This window comes from Epinephelus moara, chromosome 8 (assembly GCF_006386435.1).
Source record: "Epinephelus moara isolate mb chromosome 8, YSFRI_EMoa_1.0, whole genome shotgun sequence".
Classification (NCBI taxonomy): domain Eukaryota; kingdom Metazoa; phylum Chordata; class Actinopteri; order Perciformes; family Serranidae; genus Epinephelus; species Epinephelus moara.
This window is the reverse complement of record NC_065513.1, coordinates 20,733,814-20,751,015: the sequence shown is the minus strand read 5'-3', so window position 1 is coordinate 20,751,015 and position 17,202 is coordinate 20,733,814. Positions and strand designations below refer to the sequence as shown.

At 41.3% G+C, this 17,202-nt stretch overlaps 2 protein-coding genes across 4 annotated transcripts; both read left to right on the top strand.

Annotated features, from left to right (window-relative positions):
- The first annotated feature begins 358 nt into the window (after positions 1 to 358).
- lztr1 (leucine-zipper-like transcription regulator 1) lies at positions 359 to 9,542 on the top strand. 3 transcript variants are annotated; one of them, XM_050051684.1, is made up of 20 exons: positions 359 to 651; positions 815 to 1,010; positions 1,095 to 1,157; positions 1,246 to 1,302; positions 1,403 to 1,482; positions 1,587 to 1,695; positions 2,115 to 2,198; positions 2,277 to 2,334; positions 2,444 to 2,583; positions 2,674 to 2,875; positions 3,136 to 3,246; positions 3,410 to 3,502; positions 3,609 to 3,704; positions 4,379 to 4,553; positions 4,661 to 4,830; positions 5,817 to 6,100; positions 6,380 to 6,529; positions 7,873 to 7,978; positions 8,102 to 8,182; positions 8,612 to 9,542. In XM_050051684.1, exons 2-20 carry the CDS (start codon positions 859 to 861, stop codon positions 8,726 to 8,728), a joined length of 2,328 nt encoding a protein of 775 aa, XP_049907641.1. In that variant the 5' UTR covers positions 359 to 651; positions 815 to 858; the 3' UTR covers positions 8,729 to 9,542. The 3 variants fall into 3 exon arrangements, with proteins under 3 accessions (XP_049907641.1, XP_049907640.1, XP_049907642.1); XM_050051683.1 differs by having other exon boundaries at positions 359 to 705; XM_050051685.1 differs by having other exon boundaries at positions 359 to 1,010; positions 4,382 to 4,553.
- Positions 9,543 to 13,023: 3,481 nt separating this feature from the next.
- cldn26 (claudin 26) lies at positions 13,024 to 15,185 on the top strand. The gene has a single exon (XM_050051289.1). It carries the CDS (start codon positions 13,079 to 13,081, stop codon positions 13,733 to 13,735), a length of 657 nt encoding a protein of 218 aa, XP_049907246.1. The 5' UTR covers positions 13,024 to 13,078; the 3' UTR covers positions 13,736 to 15,185.
- Positions 15,186 to 17,202: the final 2,017 nt, after the last annotated feature.

Below are 17,202 nucleotides of genomic sequence, written 5' to 3'. Positions count from 1 at the left end.
ATACAAAAATTTACATCAGCAGACTTTATAAATTATTGTAAAAACCCTTTGTTAGTGACTCACATCAAAATTCCAGATAATCTAAGTTTGTCTAATGGCCTAGCTTGTTAGCTTGGAAAATTAAAACAAAAACATGACCCTAGATATCTATTATTAATATTTACAACTGCTGACCTCATGGCTTATTGGAAAATGGTAACTTTATTATAAATGCCTCACTGACAAGTTATGTCCCATGATGTTTAAATGTCCTCATGTTTTATACATTACAAGGAAACCATAAAAGATGAATGACATTATTTATCATCTATCTTGTACAGTTTCATTGAGACGTTACAGGAAGTGAAGCAGTCTCGCGCTCGGGGGCGTGGCTGGCTGACTGTGGTCTTTAATGAAACCACTCTTCTTTTGCTAGTTTAACGCTAGCGTCTGTGGCTAGTGCCTTGTCGCGAAGTTATTCACTTCGTTTGCACAGTAGCTGAAGTATTGAGCCGGATAAAACAGATATTTCAGTATATCGTTGGTAGCTATTCATTAACTTTTCATTCGCTTTTGCTTGTTTTGCAGCTTAGCACAAAGCTAGCTTGCTAGCCAGGGCTAGCTATGCGGCTAATGTTAGTTTTTAGCATCGCGAGGAGCTAACTGTTAACCGTAAGTCCATAATCCTCTAACGTAAATACATCTGTCTTCAGTGTCATCTTAAAGGTAATAACAGTGTCAAACAGCTTAGTTAGTAGCGGCACAACCATTAAGCTAGCTCTCACGCTGTATGGCTGACTTTTAACGATGGCGTGAACTGTGGACGTCCCTGCAGATGAGTGGCCCTGAGAAGTGATTCAGCTGGATGAGTTAGCAACAATGTCCTGTAAATCAACCAAAGTGGCCCCGAGTGTTGATTTCGACCACAGTTGCTCTGACAGCGTGGAATATCTGACGCTCAATTTCGGCCCATTTGAGACTGTTCATCGCTGGAGAAGACTCCCTCCGTGTGATGAGTTTGTCGGTGCAAGGTAACATGTTGACAGATGAGTAGATGGCTCAGTTTGCAGATTTGCAGCCTATCATTCACCCTGAACTTCATTTTCTCTATTCAGGCGCAGCAAGCATACTGTTGTGGCATACAGGGATGCCATTTACGTGTTTGGGGGAGACAATGGGTGAGTAGCAAAGGGTAGTGACAGGGATTTTTCCTTTGCACATTTTGCCACTTAAACACATTCGTCTATATTTTGTGTCACCAAATAGGAAGAACATGCTGAATGACTTGCTTCGCTTTGATGTGAAGGACTGCTCATGGTGTCGGTAAGATTGCAACAATGCACGACCCCACCTTTAATTAATAATTTAAAGAATTACAGACTGTGAAATATAATTTATTGCCTGTGTATGAAATTCACTACAGAGCCTTCACCACTGGAACTCCACCTGCTCCCAGATATCATCACTCAGCTGTTGTTTATGGCAGCAGCATGTTTGTTTTTGGTAACTTTTTAAGCTTATGTTCCTCACAATAACATACCATTCATTCTGCCCATTTCAAGCTCAAGTAATAGTAATGCTAAAATGTTTGACTTGATATTTTTCAGGGGGCTACACTGGAGACATCTACTCAAACTCAAACCTCAAAAACAAAAATGACCTTTTTGAGTACAAGTTTGCAACAGGGCAGTGGACTGAATGGAAAGTGGAGGGGAGGTAATGTGTTTTTTAAGATGTTCAAGTTGTGTTTACATTCAGTTTGTGGTTGACCATTTAACCTTTTCCTAATACAAGTCTGGAATTAATTGGTGTATTTTCCAAACATGGTCATGAAAACTTGTGGGGAGTTTAATTAATGGGCACATAACCAGCAGTGAATTGTATATCCCCCCCCCCCATGTATCTGTTTTTCAGTTTCTATAATTGAGGCTTATTGTGAGCTGTCCTCGTTACAAGATGACCTTGTTCACTTTAAACTGCAGGGAAGAGTGTCTTCTTACATCTGGAAGCACATCTATTTTTGGATGGATGGGGGTGTAAATTCTATGTGGAAATCAGTTTTAATCAACCTGTCAATCAAAAATCCTAAAACTCGTATCAGAATTCAGCCTTACTGTCCTCCGTCTCTGTTTCAGCTTGCCAGTGGCTCGGTCTGCACATGGGGCCACGGTCTATAGTGATAAACTGTGGATATTTGCTGGCTATGATGGGAATGCCAGGTGTGTTTGACTTTTTTTATCACAATTGAAACATTGTTTTTTGAATATAATATTGACCGATAGTCCCTCCTTGTGCAGGCTGAATGACATGTGGACCATCAATCTGCAAGATCGAGAACATGCGTGTTGGGAGGAGGCCAGTATAATAATTAAAATATACTACAAGAAGGACATTGAGAATACAAAGCTCACCAACACTGTACTTTATGTGTTCACATGTCTGTCTCTGCCTTTGTGTCCATCAGATTGACCAGAGTGGTGAGATTCCTCCATCTTGCTGCAACTTTCCTGTCGCTGTATGCAGGGACAAGATGTTTGTATTTTCTGGTCAGAGTGGAGCTAAGATAACCAACAACCTCTTCCAGTTTGAGTTCAAGGGCCACATGTGAGTACACCCTTTGCTTGTGCCTATGACTTCCCTCAGTCACTCATTTTGTAGTGTTACATGGGAATGATAATTACTTTATCTTCTCAGGTGGACACGCATCCCGACCGAACACTTACTGCGAGGCTCCCCACCACCTCCCCAAAGACGTTATGGCCACACTATGGTTGCTTTTGACCGACACCTGTATGTATTTGGAGGTGCGGCTGACAACACTCTGCCCAACGAACTGCACTGCTACGATGTGGACTCCCAGAGCTGGGAGGTGATCCATCCCAGCATGGACAGTGAGGTATGAACCATATGGATTTGAAAAACAAACTGTGTCAGTAGACGATGGAAATGGGTGAATGTGTATGTGACAGGCTGAATTATAAAACAAGAACATGTTGGTACTTACTTACCACCCCCACTGACTATCCCTTATTTTATGTGACTGCAGCTGTTAAGTTGGATTAGTTGTGTGTGTAAATACCATATTTAAAAATGAACAAATTTTAAGGCAGCCTTTATGAACAATCTCCTTGACTTTCTCTCTCCCTGCCCCCTCAGATGCCCAGTGGGAGACTCTTCCATGCTGCTGCTGTGATTCAAGATGCCATGTACATCTTTGGAGGAACAGTAGACAACAATGTACGCAGTGGGGAGATGTACAGATTCCAGGTTCGTGTCAAACAAATGCATTATTAAAATATACAAGCACTGTCTCTAAATATTTTATATCATTTGGACACTCTGGTCAAAAGCAGTAGTTGCAAAAGTGTGATTGTAGGGTAACTTTAATAGTTATGCACCTCTTGAGAATATTATTTTCTTCTTCTTGCAGTTCTCCTGCTACCCAAAGTGTACACTCCATGAGGACTACGGCAAACTGTGGGAGAATCGTCAGTTCTGTGATGTGGAGTTTATTTTGGGCGAGGTGGGTTTGTGATGTTAAGAGGCTATGACTCTAAACTGCTGATTAAAATTATCCAACTAAGATTATTTTTTTCCATCCATTTGACTCCTTGTTTTGTCATTTACAGAGGGAGGAGAGAGTCTTGGGGCATATTGCCCTAGTGACTGCAAGATGTCAGTGGCTGCGGAAAAAAATCCTGCAGGCTTGGGATAGGCAGCGACAGGTCAGAGTCATGCAGCTTCGTTTCCTCTGAGACAAGACAAGACTATTAGTGTTGCCAGAAGATATTTATACACATAAAACATTTGATAAGAAAAGCAGGCAGAAGCATTTGCACTTTATTTCACTCAACTATCACACAGAGCAGGAAAACAGTGTCACAGTGTCATCACAATAGTGATACTTTATTGACATAATTTCCAGCTCCTGTCTCATCATTAAGATGTCAAACAGCCATAAACTAAGGAAAGTTTGAACAGACAGAAAGCAGAATAGTTTAAGGAAGGATGATGAAAGATTAAGGAAAATGTTATTGCTATATTGATTGTTTCTCCCATCACTACTGAGTGCACACATAAGGGGACATCAAGGGATCAGTATCAAAGCCACATTCTAAGAAAATGAGCCGACTTAGTGCTGACTTTATGCACAAATTGAAGCTGCTATTGGTGATACTTGATTTTTTGCATTAAATTGGTAAAACACTTTTGCCTTAAACTACTTTTACCCTGAGTTACCATGAACTTCAAGGAGGTTTTCTGCATAGAAAAAGCTATTTTTTTTAATCAAGTGCAGTTGTAAAATTAAGAGGTCACAGTTACAGAGGAACCTCAGCTGGAATGTTAAACAGAGTGTTACATGTTAAAGTGTTGCATAATCTGCTGTCTTTGTGTGCAGAAGACTAAACAGGACAGCAGCGAGGAAAGTGACGAAGGGGCAGCTGGAGGCCCGAGGGATATCCCAGCAGGCAACAGGCCGATGCTAGAGGTATTCATCAGGGAAGCTGAGGCCCAGCCTTTTGAAGTCTTAATGCAGTTCCTCTACACGGACAAGATCCAGTACCCACGCAGAGGTATCTCTCCTCACGATTACCCTATTCATCAGTCTTTATATTGTAACTGCAGTAATACTCCAGAGAGACAATAAAAACTCATAATTCGCCCTTTCTTTGCTTCATAGGTCATGTCCAAGATGTTCTCCTAATTATGGATGTTTACAAACTGGCCCTTAGTTTTAAGCTTTCCCGCCTCGAGCAGCTGTGTGTGCAGTACATTGAGGCATCTGTCGATCTGCAGAACGTTCTCAGTGTTTGTGAAAATGCCAACAAGCTGCAGCTTGACCAGCTCAAGGTATGTCTGGGTAACTGTCTAGAGCCCCGTTTTTACCAAACACTTTCGGTATCGTACCTCTGGAACCAAAAGTAACCCTTCAGACATGGTACCTAGACCCTAGCGTTTCCACTGCAAACAGTACCTTTAAATGTGGGCGGAGCTGTTGTCACTCACTGCTCTGTCCAGCGCTCACTGTATTTTCTCATTACCGGAGAGTTTGCACCTCATTTATTGTCCGCAGAACGTGGTTGCACAGAGGCTCAGAACAAAATGGAACAGGCTGCAGTGGGAGTCTCTCTCCATGGGATATTTAAAAATAGCTGGTTTGTGCATTTAGTCCTTCTCAGGGCAAGCTCAGGGGTTTAGGGTTGCCCATGAGAATGCCGCCCCATGACTCTGTTTTTTTTCTCCAAGTGGGGATTAGAAAAAATGCAGATCACATAACCTGGGTGAAATGAATATATAAACGCTTGAAGATCCACTCATTACCACTAACAGTGTATGTCATATAAAAACTAAATTAGTGGTCAGTGTAGTCGCAGTGAGGTGTGTTGATATAGTTTATAGTCTACTAATAACACACTCCGCGGTACGAACAGTGGTAACATGAGCTTCAAAACTAGCCACAGCTCAGCCAAGAGCAGAGTGCCCGTCTGCTATTGACCAATCAACGGACTGCAGTGTTCACAGCTCCACCTTTTAGTACCTGATCTATGTGCTAGGTAACCCAACAGAAGGGGTACCAGAAATAGGGATGGTACGGAACGGTTCCATTGGTACCGTCCACAACTTTTCACAGTGGAAACAGAGAAAAAGTGTTCAGAACTGAACTGAACCGAACCGTACTGCTCGGTGGAAACGGGGCTAAAGACTAATTTAACACCAGCTGTAAATTTCATTTTTACTGCCCTCCAGTGGTTGAAGCTGAGACTATGCTGTCAATCAGAAGGGTCCTTAAAATAATCATCCATTCTAACATATATACCAAATATCTCTTCCTCTAGGAGCATTGCCTTAACTTTGTGGTGAAAGAGTCGCACTTCAACCAGGTGATCATGACAAAGGAGTTTGAACATCTGTCCACACCACTGATTGTGGAGATAGTGCGACGAAAGCAGCATCCTCCTCCCAGGTTGTACTCAGACCAGCCTGTGGACATTGGGACCTCTCTTGTCCAGGACATGAAGGCTTACCTGGAGGGAGGCGGCCTGGAGTTCTGCGACATTATCTTGCTGTTAGACGGACACCCACGACCTGCTCATAAAGCCATACTGGCAGCCAGATCCAGGTAGAGTCAATACAGGTTTTATGATCTGCTTTGTGCCCATACAGCAGCTAGAGCAAATTGACTTTTTGTACATTTTAGTGTAATGATGGTAAGCTCAGAATAATTGCTCAACAACTGAATGTGCTGAGAAGCTGACTCTTACTGTCAAATGTAATGTGTAATGTATAAATATATGTTGTTTTTTGTTGCAATGAAGAAGTAGAGGGTTAGACAGTAAACCAGTGACCAACAAGAAATGTATTCTGTACTCATAACACTGTGCTCATTTTTACTCCTTAGTTACTTTGAGGCAATGTTTCGCTCCTTCATGCCTGTGGATGGTCAGGTTAATATCTCCATCGGCGAGATGGTTCCAAGTAAGCAGGCCTTCGAGTCCATGCTGCGTTATATCTACTACGGTGATGTGAACATGCCTCCAGAGGATTCCCTGTATCCTTCTCAAATTGCTTTACTGAAATGGGAACTGTGGTGCAGTCAAGGTGGGGTGAGAAAGTTATGGCCACATACCTGAGTGTAATAAGCTTAGAGACCTGTCAACGAAAGCAAACACACCTAAAACATACTGCTCTTATAGATTGATACCTTCTCTTCTGTTGAGACTATAACTTAGTGCATAACAAAAGGTACTGACTTTAATTTCTACAGAGAAGTTGAGGAATTTTGTACAGTCAAAGTCTTTGTACAGTCAATATCTGTGAGTGGCCCATCAAACCAGAAGTATGGGTTTAAGCATACGATATAAAACAAGTTTGTTATCTTTAGGTAGACCCCTTGAGATATATAGTTTGGATCTGTTGAAGTGGGATTGTATTAGCTACTTATCCAGAGTCAGCATATTGCATACAGTAGAGGTCAGTCGGCACACCCCAGTACCACCGAGGAAGTTAAACAAAGTTCTGCAGTAGACAGAGGCAGCAGAAGAACATATTTTAGCAACCTAAAAAACGTCCAAACTTTAACAAAAATCCACAACAGTGTAAGTGTATGCTGTATTTTTACCACCTTGCTTCAGATAGCCCATCCTGACAGGGAGGCCTTTAACGGCTTCCTTTCCCCACCCATGCTCTCGTCAAAGCCACAAGACTCCATTTTGGCTCACTGAACACAGGAGCTGCTGGCCTAACGCTGCCTTGATCAGATAGTTTGTGTGACTTTGGTGAATTCGAACTAACCCTTTTTAAATGTTAAAGTGACACAATAACACAAACTAACTGATCAAGGCAGCAGTAGATTAGCAGCTCCTGTATTCAGTGTTAAATTACTGTTTTTCAGTCTGGCTTTTTAGAGAACGGTATAAGTGTTGTAGTTCCAGTCAGAAATTGCTGTCTGGCAGCAAGGTAAAGCTGTGAAAATATTCTAAATATAGCGTACACTTACTCTTATGTACACTTAAGCTTCTCCAAACTGGGGGCGTGCTGACCGCTATCTAGTGTATGTAATGCACTGACCATAGATAAGAACCTCATACAACCCCACTTCAAAAGATCCGAACTATCCTTCTAAGCTAAAAATAATTTTAGTGGGATCCATAAAAACACTACAGTCAGCATCTGTTGGCCATAATGGGAACTGCACTTGTGTGTTTGACATTAACGTCATAATTTTCTTTTGCTGTGTTCATGTCAAGTGTTGAAGTTGCCTTTGGGTATAATATGCAAATACTCTGTTCTCTAATACACCTAAAGGTTCTGTGTGAAATCAAAATCATAAACTTTTTCAGTGGAATGTAGAGAAAATGTTTCCTTCCCATTTCCTTAACCTGTGATAAACAGCTATCTGTTTGCTGCGCCATATTACTACGGGTTTTCAAACAACAGGCTGCAGGCTTACTGCAAGCAGAATCTGGAGATGAACGTCACTGTGGAGAACGTTTTGCAGGTATTTATGTTTTCCCTCGAGGGGGGAGCAGTGACCTAATTTGGCAGTGTTGTCCAGTACGTGAAGATATTTTCTGATGCAGAGTGAATCATTTACTCAATGGCTTCTCCCTTAATACTTCAGATTCTGGAGGCAGCTGATAAGACCCAGGCTCTGGACATGAAGAAGCACTGCCTGCACATTATTGTCCATCAGTTCATTAAGGTGGGTGGGCTTGTATCCGGAGCCCTGGGGGTTTGCTGCCCACTCACTGCAGCTGAGCTAACCCTGTAGGCTCGTCTTCTTTGCTGGAGACTGACACCTTTGGCCTCCAAGTGGATCACCCTCCATCTTCTACGTAGAGAGGAGACTGTTTACAGCCCAGCCGGCTGTACAAGCACCTCATCACACAGCGATGAGGGTCAAAGTGCCACACTGATTATTGTTTGTTATTCAAAGAAGCACTCAATCGTCACCCTGCCTCACTGCAGTGTTTGCTCTGTTGTTAATGTTTCTGCTTCTTTCTGTTTATCTTCATTTTTATGCATGAGCAATCAAGTGCTGCTTATTCCTCATTTTACTCTGTTGGACTCATTGTCTTGTCTTAATTTATGGATCATTTTTTTCATTTTTTGCTCTCCTCCCCTCCCAAAGGTATCCAAGCTCCCCAACCTGCGGTCTCTCAGCCAGCTGCTGCTGTTGGACATCATTGAGTCCCTAGCTACACACATATCAGACAAACAGTGTGCAGAGATGGGCTCCGACATTTAGGATGACGCGGAAAGCTGGGCTCTTTTCTCCTCTCACAGAAGCCATACATCTCCGCTCCACCTACTTCTAGTCATTCCCTCCTCCCCAACACGCAGTACTTTTCTTTATGTTGTCCCTCGCATGTCTCGACCCACATACAGTAGAGATGCCCTTCTATCCACGCGGCGTCAAGTTGTTTCTCACTCTGCGTCTTGATGAGGAGTTAAAGCAGTGAGGAAACCAGATTCTAGCTCAGTTACAATTTGTTAAATTGTATAAAATATCCCCTTTATGTTTATTTATTTTGATTACAGAAGGAAACATTTGCAAGGTTTCTCTCTGCTCAGTATTGCTGCTGCATTTTTTTAAAAAATAGATATGCAGTGGACTGTAAAAATTCATATTTGTGACACTATAGAAAGCTTCAAGTGTTGCCCTCAGCTGTTATCTGCTCAGATACATCCTCAGCCATTTAAATGCAACGTGATCAAAGTATACCATTAAATGGATTTATCTATGAACCTGTATTCATCACTTGTATTATCCTCCGCTCTGACACAGTTAAAAAGCCTGGATTAAATGTTATAAGGAATCAAAATCATATGAAAATAATTACAATGTATGTCTGTCTTGAAGCAATTTGTTTTGTTAAATGTTTTTGTCATTGGCACACATCTTTGTGATACTAATCACCTCTTAGCATTACTAACAGACAAGCTGTCTCTGTCCATTCAATATAGCAGTGTGTATTTAGTAACATCAGTATGCTGTTATTAAACATTTACCCACATGGGTTTCATGTCTTTAAAGCCTTAATAAATCTTATACAAAATGACCTATGTTGTATGGAGTCTCTGTGGTGCTGCGGCACTCTGAACTCTTGTGAAACACACCCTCACAAAAGTCTCATTTTCTTAGAGCTCACAATGTGCCTCTTAAACTGTCTGTTACAAGTAAACTACCCTATTACTTACTGCAGTCAGTAAGGCTGCCGTCATAAATCTTATGGACCCCTGGCAGGCGACACCATTATGTAGTCCCGACGTGACTTACCTTTACTTTCCTTTGAGCTACCTTAGAAGGGACAGTTCACCCCTAACAAAAGTACGTATTTTCCCAAGGGGTACACCATCTTCCTTGTTAGCAAAACGCCCCTTGTTAACCTGCCATCCCTGGGCATCTGGGTCCGGACAAAGACACTGGGGAAAAAGGAGATTCATAGCTCTCTAATAATTTAAGTACTGTTATTTTGCTCCAATTATTGAGCAAAATACGACACATTACATCATGACTATCACTGAGCCATGGTTTTGAGATAAAAGCCTTTAAGGTTTGTAGTATGATGGCCGTAAAGACACATGACAGAACCATTTTGCCACCTAAATGGGGAGGGCAGGGCATACTGTATGATGGAGGTTGTCCTTGAGTGAAAAATACACAGAAAAGCTGGGGGAAACTTATTTTGTAGCCAATGAGGTAAACAAAACAAGCATACCCAGAACACTGTGCAGAAAGATGACAAATATGTCGGAAGAACTGCAGTCGCTCTGACAAACAAAGTAAGCATACGTACCGAGCTAGCATAAACAATTAGCAATGGACTTCATATGAAAATATTCACAACTTAGATACATTTTGTTATGAAAAACCCTTCTGATTCTTTGATAGGTGGACCCTCACTGATGAAAGGAATGTAAATAATCAAGGAATGGACACTTTTGGACTACACGACCACTCACACTGACACGAGCATGAGCCTCCTTCAACGTGGAAGTGCCAAAAACTACAGTTCCATGAATGGCCACTTGAGACTGGCTCCAGAAGTGAGTCAACTTCCACAGACGCTCATGTTAAAATGCCCAAATTTTACGTCAGAAATGAATATGTTTACATTAGGGCTGCACAATATGCAAACACAAATCATATTGTGATTATTCTGACAGTGAGTTTGCGACATGAGTCGGGATTTTAGTCAAATTTCCACAATTAACTTACACTGCAAAATTTCACATAAATGATGATACTGTTATTTTTGCTGGGGTCTGTATCAAACATGCATGTTCCCATATGTCTGGAATATGATTAGTAGGTCAGGACATCTTCCTAGCACCACAAGGCTTCGTTTATAATGGTATGTTGTGACACATTTAACATTTATTTTTAATGCTGCTCCTGCGACTTGTATATTGCCATATTATGATTTCAGTAACATTGTGATTAATTGTCCGGCCCTAATTCAATTCAGTGCTACAGCCTAGTTGACAGTTAACAAAAAAAAAGGTTCTGGTCTCTATAGCTAAATTCCCTATTCATGACAACCTTACAGTAAGTGAATATTTATAGTTCTCACCCATTTACATTTTATTAAGGCTTTAAGTTACATGTTATTAAGGGCGGGCCATTTTGAGTGACAGGCTGTCTGAAAGGGATCGCCACAGTCCACCCTTCATTCCTCCACAGCTCCAGACTCTCGTTCAAATATAGTCACTTCTGGCTCCAAAAAACCAAGATGGTGACAGCCAAAGTGCAAGACACAATGCACTCAAGCCTTCAAAACCACTGGGTGACATCAAGGACATGCTTTCTTCTCAAGGTGATATGGTTTGTATGCGTAGTTTGGTAGAAAGTTCCTACATGAAACTGCTCACAACAAGGTGTGTGGATTATCTTGAGTAACTGCGTCATGATTTCTGGAAAGAGACATTGCTGCTGAGTTTTCTAATGTATTTATTTTTGGCCTTTTGAGCACCATAAGCCGAGTGCCACCTACTTCCATTATATTCAAGAGAAGGCAGACATCTCTGCAGCTGATATCTCCAACATTTGGCAACTCACATCCAAACAATGTAGACTCATATAGCACTGCAGGTAAGAGGAAAAATATATTTTTTAATAGAGGTGAACTGTCCCTTTAAATCCAACACTCACCCAACCAAAGAGCAGATACTTTGCATAATTTCCAGGCCCTACATATACACTGTATCTGCTGAGGCTAAACTTCCCCACAGACTTGACAGGCAGTTTTATCTGAACTACATGGTCCACTCACCAGTCCAGACATCTACCCTGCTTTGTGATATAAATGATAGTTTTGATTAAAACCAGTTTTCCCAAAGTAAGCAACTTGAGATATAAATATGAACTCTCACAAGTCTCACAAATATTAGTTTAATACTGGCACATATCTGAAATCCTTAGACAGACCTTCGCCATGAACTAAAGCCATTGTAACCTACACACTATATGTGAAAAAGCTGAAGGTTAATCCTTGACCTTTCATCAAATTAGCCACATCCTTCAGGGGTTTCAGTTTCCACAGATCTATGGATGATAAGGTCAGACAATGCTCTTTGGTCTGAGAGGCTGAATTCCTTCAGCTTTTGAGAGGTTTTGCACTTGCAAGTGAGCTAAATTAAAATTTAATAGGTCAATCTGATTTAACAAAATTGCAATGTCTTTTTAAAATACTTGTCCTTTTACAGTAGACAAGACAAACAGGCCAACCCTAAACATTCAGACTAGCTTGCATTACAGATTCTAAGAAAATGTTGCATGTTGCAAATGAAAGACACTTTTTGACCATTTCAATTTGAAGTTAAATGCAAAATCTTGCTCATGGGATTGAGAAAAAAAGGTTGACCTAAATGCTGAGGCAGTAGATTGAATTTTCTGTTAGCTCCCAGTTGTGCTGCACAATCTGTAAAGATCCTCAGTGGAATTCACAAAGTGTTGGACTCTTTTGGACTCTGTTGTAAGTACCATTGCAGTGAGCACAAAGTGCTATTCATGGTCCAGATACTTGAGACACTTGGCAAATCAAAAGCTCCTCCTTTGATTTCCCTAGAGCGTAAATGTCTTAACTAAAATATATGCCCAAACCTCATCAGTGACATTAGTAGAATAACTCATCTGAAATGATTACAACTTAAAAAGGGGGACTGAGTTTCACAGAAACAGGCCGTTATAATCACGCCTGGGTTAGCTTTTAATTCTTCTTCTTTCTTGTGTGTACCTCCCTTGCCCAGCTTGCTCATGTTTCATTCATTTAAGTCCACTTGTGCGCGCACACAGCCCAGAATCCCGCTGGACATATTTGGTTTCATCTAAAAACAGAGTTCATTGTTCACTGTGATGATATTGAACACTGAAACATAACAGTATGTCTGTTGTCATGCCACAATCCCAGATTATCTCCCACTTATCAGGTGCATTTTATTAAGGAGGCTGAATAGGTGGGTTGGCCCAGTCGGTCCTGCTGCCTCAGCAGGTGGGATGGGCCAAAGAGCCACTCTGGATCTCACAACCTGCCACATAGACCTGCACACTTGAGCAAGAATCATAGCACAGACTGTGTATGTGCAGGATCAGAAGATGGTTTTTCTGACAACTAAAGTAATGCAAAGGACTGCGCTCTTTGTGACATTTGGAAGTTGGGTGACTTCTCTGATCACCGCCTTCCTTCCACTGTGGAAGACAATGAACTCTGACCTGAACGAGGTGGAGAACTGGTTCTCTGGTCTGTGGCTCACCTGCCTCTACACCGAAGAGGTAGGAATTCAGTGTAAAGCCTATGACTCCATCATGGGGCTGCCAATGGACCTGCAGATCTCCAGGGTGCTCGTGTCAGTGTCTATAGGCACAGGTGGTTTAGCTCTGCTGGCTGCTTTCCCAGGACTGGAGGGGGTTGGGATGTGTGTGGGGCAGCCTGGCCTCAAGCGACGGCTCATCATCCTCGCGGGAGTGATGACCTGGGTGTCGGGGCTCACTACTCTCGCTCCTGTCTCTCTTGTTGCCTACACAACTGTGGTGGACTTCTGGGACGAGGGTTTTCCTGATGTGATGCCACGCTGGGAGTATGGAGAGGCGATGTTCTCTGGGTGGTTTGGAGGTTTGGGTCTGGTCATCGGAGGGACCCTCTTCTTTGTAGCTGTGTGCATGTGGGACTACGACCAGAAGCCACCAAGTGTGCCAAACAGCCCTCAGGCAAAGCACAGGACAAAGAACTACCTGAAGACGGAGGTTTTATAGAGTCATCTGCACATTTATATACTTCATATGAAAGCCTGTCAGCTTTTGAGTGATGACGCAATGAAAATACTCGGGAAACACTTCACTAGCTCTATTTGTGTGACAATGACAAGAATATTTCTGACTGAAGTGACATGAAAGCTACAAATGTTTAATTTGTTTAGCTCTAAGTATAAGTGTGCACCTTTATGTAATCTGTTTCTGGTTGATTATGTGATAATCCTAGTTTTCACAAAATATTAAAGTAGAGTGACTTAATAAGCGACTGCAGTAGTTTGTAGTCCTTAAAGCAGGGATACTCAACTTGTTTTGCCCGGGGGACACTTTTGCAAAATGGCAGGAGACAAGAGTTTGCCGTCCTCACTCATCTTTGCCGAGAGGCATCCAGTTGCAGCAGCCCTGCAAAGCCATTCGTAGCAGCGCAGCACAGGTCAGGTATACACAGGGGTGTTTCTAGGTTTTAAGGACATTCTTGGCTCAGCCTGGACCTCTGTCAGGGGGGTCCAGGGCACTTTTTTTTCATAAACAAGCTTTTGTTTTTTTTTCGATTTAACTACTTTCAAACTACATTCAAAGCACCAAAATTCAGATTTAGCCCATGGGCCGTAAGTTGAGTATCATCGCTTTAAAGTCTACAGAGTCTGAACAAATAGGTTAGGAAGACATTTTTTTACCAGTAGACATGAACCTGAAGTACATTAAACCTTTCTTGAAATAATATTTTTTAATCCTTAGTTAAAACTAGTGCAGCTTTGGTGCAGTGTCAGTGTATTTCAGACCTAGGAAGCATGCCTGTATATGTCCTTCGTTGAAGGTATGATCTGTGATGCAAACAAAAGGACAAACTTCAGAATCCCAGCTGAGAATTTATCAGGTTATGAGTGAATGAAGTGAAATGGCATCTGTAGGAGCCAAGTATATATTTATATTATGTTGTTTATTGCTTATCTCACCTGTTACGTATAGCATGATGTGAATTAGACTTGGAAAAATAATTATTTTTGTTTGGGCTCTCCCATTTTCTGTTGATTGCAAATCTCACAGCATCTACATTCACCTTTGCACATGTTAACTTCATGTACCAGATTTTGTTCTTGTTTTCTTACTTTGAGATGGATAATAAATCCTTAAATGCATATCAGTAAGTGGAACTAAGTTATTTAAGCTGTGCATCGTAACAGGTGTTGACTGCTCCCTGTCTCAGCGTCTCAGCGGCTTGTGATTGTAACAAGAAGTCACCGCAGTGTCTGATTATCAGGACAGTGCCTCTCAAACTGATTGACAAGTCTTTTAATTTAAGAAGTACTGGCATTAGACAAAATCAGAGTAACTATATTTTTGATGCTTTTACAAGTCAGTAGTCTTTGCAGTTACACATATGTGCATATTTGTGATTTAGAGCTATGTTTGTACTGATGTCTTTCTGTTGATTTTGATTTCAGAGGTTACTTAAATGAATAAACTTTAATCATTATAGATTCTAAATAAATGTGCTAGATGAAGACAGTAAGGTCATGAGTACCAAATCCTAAGGAAAATAAAATAAAGAGCAGTAAACATAGTGAATAGCTTCTCTCCAGCTCCATGCATGAGTCAGTATGATACTCAGGAACCCTGGTCATCAGGGTCTCTGAGCGCACCACAAGGGTGATTGAACAGTTTAACAGGAGTAGCAGCAGTGCTGCAGTTCCTCTGTGTTTAATGTTGTTTCGGGCAGGGGGGGATTTGGCACCACCAGCTCCTCTTAGTTGCTAATACACTATTTGGCTTTAGTGTACTGCTGTACATTTCAATGATTAGAACTGATTTCAACACATTTTGTCAGCTTTATGGACATTACAAAAAAATCACAAAATGGTACAAAAAAAATGCTGAGATCAGTTTATATAATATAAAGCAATATGTTGTTTTTATCAAGGCCATTTGCTTAATAGACACAGTTTAGATTTAAGTAATAGCCAGGGTGAATCTGGCCCAATAGCTGCTGACAACGTTTTGGCAGACTATGATTTTTATTTTAGTCTATGAACGTTTCTTTTCACTTCTCTGGCCTCTCTTAATCTGGGATTTTGGATGCTGCAGCCCTCTGCAGCCCCTGCAGAAGAGAGTCCCCCTGCAATTCAATTACGCTGAGTGATATATTGTCCCTGTGAGAACCTGATCAATCATCTTGTTGTACGTTTGCATGTCACTCGCCCTGGCTTCCACTCTGTGGAATCAAATAAGGGTCATTAACAGTGTTGGAAAGGTTTTGAATAAGTAATAGGTTACAAATTACTAGTTACCCTGTTAAACTTGTAATATGCAATGTAACTATTACTTCATCAAAGTAATCTAACTCATGACATTTGATAACTTTCCTAAGAAATGTTTTCAACTGGGCAATAAAGTTGAAAAGTCCGACAGAATATAAACTTTTAACTGAAAATAAAATATTCAGTAAACGTCTCCTCCACAGATAGCCTTCCTCTTTGGTTCTTTGGCTTCTTTGGCAACTTCACCTGTCAAAGTTCACCAAGAACTCCATGTGATGTGCAGATGCTAATTTGCTTTGCCTGCTCTATACTCACACAACACGTGTAGGCACGGTAGCGCGGGCCCTCTGTAGATGGCGCATGGGCTGCAGGTATGCACAGAGCCAGTAATGCTCAATGCATTGTTGGTGCAAAATGCTCTGAAATATGAAGAAATGTACAAACAAAATATTCTGTGGATAATCAAGAAGTCAACGAGTGTTACCAGATGAACATTAACGGAAAGGCTGCCCGGCAATAGTAGTAAACACCAAAACATTGCAATTGTTACTTATCACTGCTGCTTACCTCCAAGGCAAAAAATTATTGTGTACCATTTTATCTCCCCCCACTCTTTCTATGACACCTTTTATTTAGCTTTTACAGCCACCTCTCATGTTCTTGTACACTCTGCGGCAAAGAGCTTCTTGTTTCCCCAGTAGGGCTATTTCTTCCCAAGACTTTAAGCCTTGACTTTCCCCGTGGTCTCTCAATGAAGAGTTGTAGATAGATAGATAGATAGATAGATAGATAGATAGATAGATAGATAGATAGATAGATAGATAAGTCTGTGCAGGCCTTCTCAGCCAGTCGTCCATGCTAAAGTGAAAGGCACAGTGGCCGCCTAATATATTACAAAACCAACATAGTGCATTTATTTTGAAACAGACTGTATGTAAACGTTAAATTTCCTGTGAAATCGGAAGCGTATTTTGAAAGAAGACAATGCACGTAACAGGCAGAACTTGACGCGGTGTCCCAGAACGTCAACAACCAACACACCCAAGGTACCTTTCACATTGTAGGTGGACGTGGAAAGTCCATGACTAAGCATGTCAATATGTGATGAGGTCGGAATGAGTATGTGTTGGCTAACAGTATTACTGCATACATTTTAATTACACATATAAAAAATGCAGGTTAGGTTAATTGGTGACTCTAAATTGCCTGTAG

Bases quoted from the DNA above. Each gene is read 5' to 3' on its own strand.
- lztr1 (XM_050051684.1), top strand. From the start codon at position 859: ATGTCCTGTAAATCAACCAAAGTGGCCCCGAGTGTTGATTTCGACCAC. The intron at 1,158-1,245 runs GTGAGTAGCAAA...GTCACCAAATAG, and splicing joins GTGTTTGGGGGAGACAATGG to GAAGAACATGCTGAATGACT. The intron at 3,705-4,378 runs GTCAGAGTCATG...CTTTGTGTGCAG, and splicing joins CTTGGGATAGGCAGCGACAG to AAGACTAAACAGGACAGCAG.
- cldn26 (XM_050051289.1), top strand. From the start codon at position 13,079: ATGGTTTTTCTGACAACTAAAGTAATGCAAAGGACTGCGCTCTTTGTG.